This window comes from Monopterus albus, unplaced genomic scaffold (genome assembly GCF_001952655.1).
Source record: "Monopterus albus unplaced genomic scaffold, M_albus_1.0 scaffold43.1, whole genome shotgun sequence".
In the NCBI taxonomy this organism is placed as follows: domain Eukaryota; kingdom Metazoa; phylum Chordata; class Actinopteri; order Synbranchiformes; family Synbranchidae; genus Monopterus; species Monopterus albus.
Genome location: NW_018127923.1, coordinates 2,400,361 through 2,412,855, shown reverse-complemented (window position 1 = coordinate 2,412,855; position 12,495 = coordinate 2,400,361). Strand labels below are relative to the sequence as shown.

The window sequence follows — 12,495 nt, the reverse complement described above, 5'->3', positions numbered from 1 at the left end:
GCTTTGTCTTATCTGAAAGATAACATAATTGCATTTTAGCTTTCTTATAAAACAAAGACAAAACATGATCAAAAACCTATTCTAAAGTCTTTGGTACATTACAATGTGCATATTGTTTCTCCATGAGAAATGTTTTTAGTGATGCTATACTGCGGTAACAAGCGTATCATTATGGCAAACAGAGGGATGATGGAGGAGGAGGAGGAGGAGAGGGAGCGGACAGCTGGCGTCTTCACTGAATTAAATATCCACTATCAGTTTGACTGGGATCCCCAGCACCAGCCCATAGGGACTGTCAATAAATGAACACTAATGCCTCTTATAACTCCACTTACAACAAAATAAGAAACAAACTTAGAAAAACAACAGACTAAACATACATTTGATATAATTCTGTTTCTATCCCCACAAACAGTGGGTACCACGTAGTAGACTTAAATGAATCTTTATCTCAAGTAAATTACCGTTTCATTTACTGTGTATACTGTGTGTACTGTGTATCTTATACAGTGCAGAATATATGGACTTTAATGAATCAAGTGTGTGTAAGTGGGCTGTATTTAGTTATAGGTCAGCCAGGCAGTTGCCTAGGGCACCACCATGTGGAGGGCCACCAAAGAGGACAGAGAAATATTTTGTGATTAGATGCCCAATGTACTTTTAAAAGTCTGTCACCGACATCCAGTGCAGCCTTTACATTAAGAAAGAGAGAAACACAGACTACTAAACAGCTGATTCCGAGAGGAGACTGTAGAGTGACCATAGATGGGGACATATAACGTGTCATGACCTGCTGGCTGCAGCTTTTGCGACCTCATAGTACATTTACTCACAACGCTGTGTAAAAATCACAAGAGTAAACAGGGTTCTTATATTCCATAAACACCTTATGACACACACCAGAATCAGGGTATGGACAATAGGCTACTCTATTGTATGTGCAGGAATGTGTTCTCAGCTCGACTTGACAACATTATATTCAGCATTATCTTGATATTTTTGTCCTCCCCATCTACATACATGAGTCAAAATATTAGGAACGCCTCTAAATATAATGTAGTCCAGTACAACACCACCTTTAACTGTAACCTCAGTAATAAACATTTATGACAATTTCTCCAAAAACTGAAACATTTTGAACTTCATAAACAGATGTTAAGGTGGAAGTGTTGCATTGAAGTGCATACAGTTGTACCGGTGTACCTAATAAAGTGGCCAGTGAGTGTAAATGCAAACCTTATAATTAAACATGATATAAAATGACTCACCAGGGACTCCATCAGATGAGGAGCTAAATGAAGTAAAAAAACAATGACTGAAAAATAATTTTAAAAAACCCTCACAATACACCATGTGTGCAGGGGAGTGATACATGGTTTCAATTAGTCAGGCAGCATAAGAGGATCCTCTCAAGCAGCAGTTCTCAAATTTGCTAGTCACACTAGTGGTGCATCGCTGGGTCAGCCCACCACTTTAGTCCAACTTGGGAAATAAAAATCCCCTAAGGATGAACTGTAATACCTTTGTTGATGTGACTTTTCATTTAGTGCCATCATCAGGTCAAAATTATACCTTGTCCCCTGCTCTGGTTTATTTTTAAATACTACCCAAATGAACATTCTGTCGGCCTTAACTGGGCTGTTTTGATGATTAATGTACCTGCTTAGTGTAACACCAGTGCGCGGCTGTAGACTCGCGTTCTCTCTGTATCACCAAGCACGCTACAGTCACTGTTTTGCTTATGTGGTTGTCAGTGTGAATGTGAAATGGATGTTCTAATACCCTCAAAGTTTTTATTGGATTGACAGATACTGCAGCGTCCATGGCATGTACAATTCGTTATTTTTACTAAATAATTCCCATGATGAGAGAACAGTACAGTGCGGTCAGTGAAAATTCATTTAAAATAACATTTTTATGTCTTTTAGCCATTAGGTTTTAAAGGATCAGGCTGGTCATTTTCTATTTTAACAGCGCTTTAAACACTCCCCATCCAGAGAATAAAACCAACACTGATTTGCCTCTACTCACTGTTAGTGTCCATCAGTCCTGGATTATGTGCCATAGACCTCCACTGCTGTTCAAAAACAATTAAACACATCAGGGAAACACTGCAGCAGTGGGTGACGTTTCCTCATTATGAACCACAAGACCCTGATATTTTTAAAAGATGTTGCCCCAGGGGCCCCAAACAGCCATAACCTTTTACAGCATCTGAAGTGGCAGGAGTCGAGGGCCCGTGCACGACATCTCTGGATATTCTTAAAAATTATTAGGGTCTTGTGTTTCATAATGAGGAAACAGACATTAATCATGAGTAGAGGCAAATCACTGTCGGTTTTAGTCTCTGTATGGGGAGTGTTGAAAATGCTGTTAATATAGAAAATGACTGACCTTATCCTTTAACACTGGGGTACTTCATAATATTTAGGAATGGTTTATTTAAACATGTCCACATTAAAAAAACCATTAAAATGAAAAATATAATTAATATAATACAAGAGGAAAAAACTCCTAGGTGGTGCAGCGCAGAAGTGTAATACGGTGAGTGAAGAGAATATTTTTGTTATATGTTCCTCCAGGTCACTGATGGTGATCTGCTGTGAAGTGGTCTGAGATTCGAGAGCACTGCTGGACACCAGCAAGTTTAACTTTAAGGATGGTGTTAAGTATTTAGCAGTGACTGCATGTAGTCAGCGGATGTCCTCACAAGTATAGTATTACAAAGTTGTACATGTGGTTTTGTGTTTATTCTCGTCCCTGCGCGGTGCCTGTCCATGCTCACGGTGTGTGCGTTGATGTCTGGTCTGTTGCTGCCTCCACACAGTAGTTGGGTTTGTCAGAGGCAGTGAAGCCTGGCAGACACACACACTTATATGAGCCCACTGTGTTGATACACTTGGCATTCTTACACAGCGACATCCGACTGTTCAGTTCCGAACACTCGTTTACATCTGTGGAAAGAGGAGGACAGAGATGACATGAAAACATGACACATATTCCAAGGGGTGGGTTTTTCTTTGTTATCATTGTGTTTAACTGCTGTCTTACCGATGCAAGCCATGCGGGACAGGTCCAAGGTGTATCCATCAAAGCAGTCGCAAGTGTAACCCTCTTGAACCCGGACACACCGACCGTTCTCACAGCCATTCAGTATCCCACACTCCTCTGCTCGCAATCCCTCAAATGCCTTATGTGGATCTGTAGCAAAAAAACCCAACAACAAAAAAGCAAACAAAAAAAAACAAGGTGCACCAATCTGAAATCAAATCTTTGTTTGAATGATTAACACCAAAAAAGGGACACTATTCTCGGAAGATGCTTGTATCTATTGGAGCTGGTTTTGGACAGGATGCTGCACAAACTGTTGAACGTCAAGGAGAACACCTCACATCTCCTCTGCCACCTACTGGTCAAACTGGAGAAGACACTGCTTCAGCTCCACTGTGACACACAACGCTGCCGACTGCCATCACTGTACACCGACTCTCTGTGTCAGCAGAGGGATCTCCTCCTCTGACGATACAGTGCATCCAGAAAGGATTCACAGCGCTTACTTTTTTCCACATGTTGTTAGGTTACAGTCTTATTCCAAAATAAATTAAATTCATTATTGTCCTCAAAATTCTACAAATATTACCTAATGACAACGTGAAAAAGGTTTGTTTGAAATCTATGCAAATTTATTAAAAATAAAAAAATATTTTAAAATCACATGTGGGAATCTTTGGCACACTCAGGATTTGATATGATTCAGATTCTTGGTGTCACGATTGGATTCAGAACTATTATTCAGAAATATATTTTGGCTCTTACTCTGGCTTACTGTGTGTCAGATAACTTCCTATGCCCACTGAGCTGCAAATGAAGTTTAACAGACAGTTAAGCTAACTGGTTCTGAAAGAGCATCAAAACCAAGCACTTTACACACTGCTACCCAGCAGTACGTAAAGTATATAAGGTTATTATAACTGGCTCCACCTTTACCAGTAGCAGCTTCAAATAATAAATGTGTCAGTCTACATAATGAGTACTTTTACTCTTGGCACTTTAGGTTATATTTTGATGCCAATACTTTTATGCTTTTACTTAAGTAATATTTTGAATGCAGAACTTTTAGAGTATTTCCACACTGTGGCACTGCTAGTGTTACTTCAGAAAACAATCTGGTTTTTGGTGTGTGGTGTGTTTTGTAAAGGGGAGATGGAGGAACAAAGAGAGTGCTGGGCTGTGTTGTTAACGTTACGTCTGCAGCGGTGGAGAACAGTGTCTGTGTTGAAGCCAGCGTGATCCAAAATGGCACAGGTCTGTAGAAACAAGGTGTTTTCTTTGACCTACCAGTTTGACTGAAGTGCTGCAGTGTGTGTCACTGAGCTGCTTGTTCATTCATACCTTTGATGCTCTGTTACACTAACATCAGAGTGTTGGTGATGGGTTACAAAGTACAGTTCTTTGCACCTGTCTTACAAAGCTCATGATCAAGTCATCAATACACACACACACACAAATGAATTCCTCATCTGAAGATGAGCTAACATTACAACTATGTCTGCTGTCCGTCTGCAACGCTGGGTTCATGGTTGAGTTCCCATCAACACTGACAAAAAGTTTTTAGCATTTGTGAATCAATTTAGAATCGTAGAAGTTATGAATCTCGATTCTAATGTGAATCCATTTCTTCTCCCACCCCTGCTCTGTACAATAAAAAGTGTTTGCCCTCAGAGAAACTGAATCTGCTTGTTTATGACATGATACCTACTATTGAAGGTCATCTTTATGACCATTTTGGGGGATGCAGTTTGTACCACGGTTTAATTGTAATATGTTATGCTGAGAGATGTTTTTAATAGTTTCTTCACCTTATTTCCATCAGAGAGTAGATTCACTAATAATCCCTCCATGAATGCAGATCCTGCCATCTCCAAAGCTTCTTGGCTTTCAAAACAAATTCTTAGTGATATATATATAAATTTAAAATAAGGGGCTTTTAAATAAAAGCTCTGCTACAATGCTCACATTGTCAGTTAACTTCAAATAAAGCTAGAAGACAGATGTTTCACTATGGTGTTTTTTTGAAGTTGTATTCAACAGCATCAGTTCTTCACAGTATTACTTAATTATGTTTATTGTTTTTTGTAATTAAATTTGTTATAACTGCATTAATTTATTTTCTAAGTTGTTTTCCATGATGTTCTGTCTACTCTGCATGTTACGAAACCTATGAGTGGAGAAACATGTACTGTACAGACGGGCCGCAACAGCTGCATCAAAATTCAACATGCAAGAATGTGCAAAATAATATTATTTTTTAGACTTTAATGTTTAAATTGTCTCTTTAACCTCGAAGAACAGAGGAATATTACTGAATATTCTTTTTATCTCAGCTTTTAAAATTATTCAGATAAAACACACACACACACACAAATCATCTTTTGGATGACTTACATCCAGTGAACAACCAGTGATGTATCACAAGTAGATACTGCTCCATTTTCAGGGGTAACAAGCCACTTTTAGTTGAAGAAAACAATAATGTGGCTCAGTGCATTTTCTCTGTTCATATAAAGGACACAGAAAATACAAATACTTACACTCCTTGTTCTCATAATAGGACAGGGCAGCCTCCTGCTCAGGTGACAGTGAGTAATCTGGGCTCACTTCATATTCATGGACTGGGCCGGCCACAAGAGCGTCCTGTCCGTACAGCCGCTGCTCGCCACCCACAGGAAGGTTACACATGTATGCATAATGCACTGAGGGAAACAGAGAGAGGTAGAATGAGAGAAGAGACACATAAAACTGAGCAACACAAGTCAGGAGATACCACAGTTTTCCAGTTGACTCATTAGACAGTGGTTCCACGCACTCGCATGTTATGCACAGTACTGGAAGCTCTGTAGGTATGTTGCTATTGGTGTTGATGCATTTACGGCAACCTGTAGGGAACAGAGGGCAAAGAGTGTGTGAGGATACCTGTGAACAGTGAATGGGAACAGGACGGCCTTTGCTTGGGCCCATGTAGTGGTGTCTGTGAAATTATTGGACAAGTTTGGTTTGGTGTACCATCCTTTAGTTATAGGCCTAGGCCGAGGGTCATCCCATGATGCTGAGCTCCTCTCCTCCCCTCCCCTCCCCTCCCCTCTCCTCTCCATCCATCCATATGCCACCACTAACTGTGCATTTCCTCTCTACCGTAGTGTGTCCTCTCTCTCTCTGTACCTTTCTGCAGAACTGCACGGGTGTAGCTGTTACGTCAGTTTGTCCCAGTTTGTCAGATGAGTGTGTCGGGGGTAGTGGCTCAAGTCAGTACTACCCTTTACCATGGTTTGCATCATTTTCAGTTTTATGAAGAGAAACAGCCATGATTTAGTTTAATGTGTATTACAAAAATAAAGTTTTCACCATGAATGGGCTCTTCAACAACTCCTGTTTATAAGTTCTAATGTGGTTGGATAATTTAAAGCTAGACTTCCTAAGCTGAATTAACTTAAAATTACCAAAACCTACATATTTATGTTAATTTAACACTAATTTCTTAGTTGATTCCACTAAGTTCTTGCATCCTGTTTCACAGTATACGGGGCAGATGTGGCAACCTTATACCAGGTGTGATGGTACAATGTAACATCACGCCCGCTGGTGCTGACAGATTTCACAAAATAACTATTCTGTAATTAAAATGAAAATTAAACAATTTTTAAAAGCCATGACATAATTAATATTTACAACCTCTAACTGTAATGTTATAATAGTAATATGAGCTAAATTATTTTTATGGCATTTAATCGTGTGCAACCAAATGACACGTTAAAGATTTGTTTTTAATATTGCCATTAACATTGATGAATATTTAACAGAAAAAAATTGTGATAGTGCTTTAGCCTTCCTAAACCGACAGCTTATATTATTAAAATGAAAACATTTTATTCTAAAAGCATTTAATGTTGCCACACTGCCGTCTCACATCTCAGCTGGAGAAGTCAAACACTTGGCTACAGGGAAATGAATGTTTTGTGTTTGGAGCTAATCATCAGACTGCTAGTTTCTGTTTGCTGCCTCACATTCATGTCTGGACTGTGAGCTGCATTTAGAACTGAAGCACAACAAATCAATCCACATTCAGCCTGTGATCACAGAGCAGTGAGCGTGATGAAGCTTGCCGTATAATCACAATTTGCTGGTACCCGAAATGCTCAACAGCTAGTTTACATCAGCGAGTTCAATTGTGTCCGTGCTGACAAACACTGCTCAGCAACTGTTACAACACGATGTGACACATACAGACATGCGTTATGGCATCTCTCAGCCTGCCCTCCATACCAGTACTGCGTGTGTGTTGTTGTGCAGCGTGTACCGGTGTCTCTGGGTGGACACAGGGCACAGTCCATGCCCCAGGCCTTCCCATGCAGGCAGCAGCACTCTGTGTATGTGGTCTTCCTGTCGAGGCCCAGTGGCTCGCTACACATGGTGGTTTCTGTAATAGTCTGCCAGCAGATCCCCTGGAAGTCCCTCTGTTGCGCCTCATATGGGCCTGCAAACACACACAGCTGTCACTGACATTAAAATTGAAATTTTGTTTGGTCTGTAGGTAACTACACAAAAAGTATTGTTTTAACATTGATTCATCTACAGTAGGCTGCATACATTTACCAGCATAATTTATGTATTTTAAGGTCAAAGGTCAAAGTGTTTATTTGTCATATGCACAGTTAGGAAACGTGTTTCCCTGTACAATGAAATTCTTACTTTGCCGTCCACATGAATGCCACAAAATACAAGTGAAATAGAAAGTGAAATATAAGGTGGATGAGCAATAACAAATTTTACCAAAAGTATGTTTTTTTTTTTGTTTTTTTTTTGTAAATTTGGTGCAGTCTATCAGTAAGTTGAGCATGTTTCAGCTGAATTCAGTCTGTCAGGTCAGGATATGAGGTTTGAGTCTGAGGAGCCGAGCTTAGCGTGGCTAAAGCTAGATAACGGTTAGCAAGATTTGAACTAGTGCAACTTGTTGGTAAAGTTTTTGCCTGAGAAGCTCCTTCAGAATAAGAACATCTTTGAACATTAATGAGCTGCAAGTCCAGTGTTTTGTAAAATCTAAAATGTGATGTTATTCGACCACTCAAGTTTTACAGAGACAAAATTTAACACAAATAATGTGATTATAGGAAAAAATGGTATTAAGTTTTGAAATGGCTGTCTTACTGGTGTTCTCGGGATTGATGACACAGCTGTTACGAATAGGGTCCAACATCAAGGGAGGTGCACAGAAACACATGTATGAGCCATCTGTGTTCACGCAGTGTCCGCCACCACACACCGACTCATCCAGACACTCATCGATGTCTAGGACAAAGAAGAGCAGAGACATTTTATGGAAAAACACCACTACTTAGGGTGAATCCCAGTTCCCTTATTTTATCAGTCCTTGATCATCACTCGATCTGGAAGTCATTCCGGTCCACCATGATGAAGGATATCCCAAAGAAATCTGATTTCTGCTCTGAGGAGTGAGGACCAAGGAGTGAGGAAGCTGCCTGGAGGAACTATAACTGAAGATACATGAAAGCATCCTTCCCCAAAGTCTGTTACGACTTGACATGCCCCTTTATCAAATATCAGTTTGTGGACACTTCACAAGAAGGACATCTCATGTCGGTTAAAACATGTTTTCTTGGTTTCTCTCTCCTCACAGTTTCTCCTTGCATCTTTTGCTTGTGTCTTACATGGGCGGGACTAAGACGCAAGGAAAAGATGCAAGTGAGGGAAACATGGATGCAATTAGGGGAACTGGGACTCACCGTTAGTCAGAGAATTTTGCCAGCTGCAAATCCTCACCCTGTATTACCATTAACACACATTGCTTTGCTAACAAATAAAAAAAAGCTGAACTAGATCCAATGTTTTTTCTGAACGATGCTGCATCATTTTGGTGGAGTAAAAAATACGTTGCGTGTCTGTTAATGCGTGTCTTTTGTAATGTTAGAGAGAATAGTTGTAAGGTTGGAGAAGTTACTATGTCTACATTATGCCAGTTAAAATATGGGCTTTGTTTAGAGTGTTACACATCTCTTTTCATTTGGTACATATACTGTTATGTTGACCTATCTATGGAGGAAAAATTCAAATTAATTAATGCTGTTGTGGTTTGTCCTGCTTTCCACTTGCGACACAACACTGACATGAGGAGTTGTTCACAAACTATCCTCTTGTTTTTAGGAAGACGCTCTCTGGTTTTATCGTTCTGAAATAATTACAGACTATTTGGAGCTATGAGGGGTATCAAGCTAATCTAGAGGTACCCAAGATTTACAGGTACTCTATTTTAGAGCATCTTTTCAGAGTGAAACCACTGTTGAGTCAGAAAAGTAACATTCAAGATTTGCCATAATTTTGACTCATGATCGACTTACTAGCTTTATCTGGAGCTTTTAATCACATCTTGTGGGTTTTTTTTCCACTTTCCTGGGCATCTGTGTTGGCCTAACATTTGATTGTGCAAGTTTATTCTTAACCATGAAATCAGTAGTTTAACACTTTCACTTACTACTTTTCCTGGAGCAGTTTAACTCATTTCTCACTTCCTTACTTTCCTGTCACCCTAAAACAACTTCTGTCATTAAAGTTAAAAATACACAGAAATACCATAAAGAGAAGGCACTTCTTAAAGTTTGAGTCAACATAGATGAGACTGTCAGCTGGCGTTTAAAGCTCCATGAAAAGCCAGTGAGTGGACCAGGAACCGTTACTGTTTTCAAAGTCAGACGTATTTTAAACTAGAATGTTTCTGTCATAATGTTTTTAATTTAGATGATTCTACTTCAAATAAGTGCCACTTTTTCAGGCCTTGCAAATAAACTGCTGTATAGCCTTTTCTCTTGTACCTAGTAAGATATACAGCCATACTCTGTGAAAACATTCTAAAAATGCACATTGACCTGCCAAAGAAACTGAGGTCGCAGCCTGAATTCTGTTTTTGACAGCTTTACAGCAAAAATATAACAGCTGTAATTCAGACACTGTAGGTATTCAGCGTGGCGGTGCATTCAGCCTGGCTTGGCGTGTTCAGCCCATGCTGTGAGCAGGAGCTGCTATGCTCTGCACCCTGTCTACTTAATGTGTAGCTAGTTTAACAGATCAGCACAGAGTGGGTCTGGTGCAGTCGTCTAATACTGTGTTTCCAAACTGCTGCACAGTGAGCACAGCGTTCAGACTCACTATTTGGCTTGACATTAAGTTTTCAGGTACGTCAGACTTTAAGTGTTATGTGTACTACATGGAAACGTTTAGCATGTTAAATGCACAGTTTCTGTCTTTGTTACACACACACACACACACCTGCACAGCTGTTCTTGTGAGGATTCTCAGTTATATAATAAATTGCCTAGCCATTACATAAGTGCCTAACCTAAACCCAATTCTACCCTTAACCCTAAAACTATGTTGTGACCCTCGGCCAGCTCTGTGCAACCTGCCGTGTAGTGAATGTATACAAATTTAGTGTACATTCCACATTGCATTAATTTCTCTTTTGTACATACAGGATAGGAAATAACCATTCCTCCTGTCCTTACTCTACACAACATCAGCGTTACTTCATCCTGTCTGCATGCACTTAGTGTGTGTTATTAGAGACATTGATACTTCACATTCAGTAACAGTTTTCTGCTCTCCTGCCGACCCAGCGGTCCACTCTCACCACCCTTATTTCCTGCCTCTACATCTCTGTAACACAGGTTTGTTCATACAGAAATAATATGTGAAAAAAATGTATATATACTGTATATCAATCCGAGTGATGCTGCATATCAGCCACATGAATGAGAACACACTGACCTAGGGTAAGTGTTGAAACTGTTCAGTTACTTTGATGCCTGCAAAATTCTGGTTAGTTTAGAGTACATCCTCAGCCAAGTCAATCACCTCTCTCTACACTGTATATTCTGTAATGTCAACATAAATGTATTTTACCATTATGTACATTTCATTGATTTTTGCTTGCCAGCTCACCGTTGGTGCATTTTTGCCAGCTGCCTGTAGTATACAGTATGTAAAATGTACTTCTTTTCATGTTTCTTTAAGGACTAGTCCCAGTAGGACTAACCAAGGACCCCGAGGAGCTGCAAACCAATTACTTTATTGAGTATTTCTAATATTCTGCTTCAAAACATATGTAGGACAGGACATGTTCAAAATATAGTTTGCAGTCTCCTCTCTGCAGTTTCTCCAACATTTCCCTTTTTGCCTAGGGTTAATCCTGCATATCATATAGGGAGTGTGAAAAACCTAATTACTAGGTTCCAGTGAAACTTCCTCCACATGTTTGAGTTTGTAACTTTGTGAGTTGAATGTTGTGAAAGAATGTTTCCCAGTGTATATCTGTCACAACTCCTTTTCCCATTTCTGTTTAATCTAGAGTGTTTGTTGGTAACATGTTTGGTGATTGAATGTTTGGTTTCTTGATCATTAAGCATTCTGACCCAGTGTGGTTCACTGAGGCAATCTGAAGTGTTTCAATTATGAATGTGTCAGTAGAACATTTCTTATTTGGAGATCATCGTCTAGATGATGACCTAGAGATCCCCGGAAGTTTGATTACTTTGTTCACTTATTCAACTTGCAAACCCCTCTGGCTTTTGCACTGGTTATGGGTTTAAAGTTCACACAGTGAGCAGATGCCCTCAGGCCAGGCACAGGAAACAATCCTTTGAATTTGCATCAGAAACTAAGGACCGGCCAAAGTGTCTTCACTCCTGTGGCCTAAAATTCAAACTGCTCCTCAAAGTGTGTAATTATGTGCATAATACACACACACACACACACACACACTTTTGCTTTTATCCCTTGTGGGGACTGTACACTGACTTACATTAATCCTGGACACTAACCCTAACCATTAACCTAACCTTAAACCAAGTTGTTACTCTCAAATTCAATGATTTGTTGGGGACCAGGATCGGGGCCCCATGAAGAAAGCCCCCACACTGTAAGTAATACCAGGCACACACGACTTTCTGTTTGCTGCGTATCGCCCTGACCTCTGCACTCCAGTGTAGCAGGGTCGTAGTCCTCCCCAGCCTTGCAGTAACACTCGAAACTCCCCACAGTATCCTGACAGAAGCCTCCTTTACACACCTCCTTCCCAAACAGCATACATTCATCTGCATCTGCAAACAGGCAGAGAGAAGGTAGGGCGTTACATGTTCACATCAAATGTTTATTGTCGGCTTTAAAACTACTACAGTGGAGAGTCTGGAGTAAGTATACTGTGACTTTATGTAATGTTAGAATTACTCCAGGTGGTTAGGCACACATGAGGTAGCTGCAACCTGAAGCATTAGCATACAGACATAGCCATAAGGAAACATTCATCATCATCATCGCCAGCTGAAAACAGGGTTGCTTCAGGTCAGCTTGTGCTGTTCTGTTAATAAATTCAGTATTGATATTCAGACAGAATCACATGGTTGTGGTTCAGTAGGCTGCAGTTTATCCCAC

General features: G+C 40.0%; 1 protein-coding gene across 5 annotated transcripts in view; it reads right to left on the bottom strand.

Moving 5' to 3' along the window:
* Positions 1-2,369: 2,369 nt before the first annotated feature.
* ltbp1 (latent transforming growth factor beta binding protein 1) overlaps positions 2,370-12,495 on the bottom strand; it is a 156,259-nt gene continuing 146,133 nt past the window's right edge. For all 5 annotated transcript variants that reach the window (XM_020599892.1, XM_020599894.1, XM_020599893.1 and 2 more), the window contains 6 exons: positions 12,036-12,164; positions 8,203-8,343; positions 7,355-7,531; positions 5,592-5,753; positions 3,052-3,201; positions 2,370-2,954 (listed from right to left, as the gene is read on the bottom strand). In XM_020599892.1, coding sequence (XP_020455548.1) covers positions 2,782-2,954; positions 3,052-3,201; positions 5,592-5,753; positions 7,355-7,531; positions 8,203-8,343; positions 12,036-12,164 — 932 coding nt within the window. In that variant the 3' untranslated portion in view covers positions 2,370-2,781. The remainder of the gene's footprint in view (positions 2,955-3,051; positions 3,202-5,591; positions 5,754-7,354; positions 7,532-8,202; positions 8,344-12,035; positions 12,165-12,495) is intronic.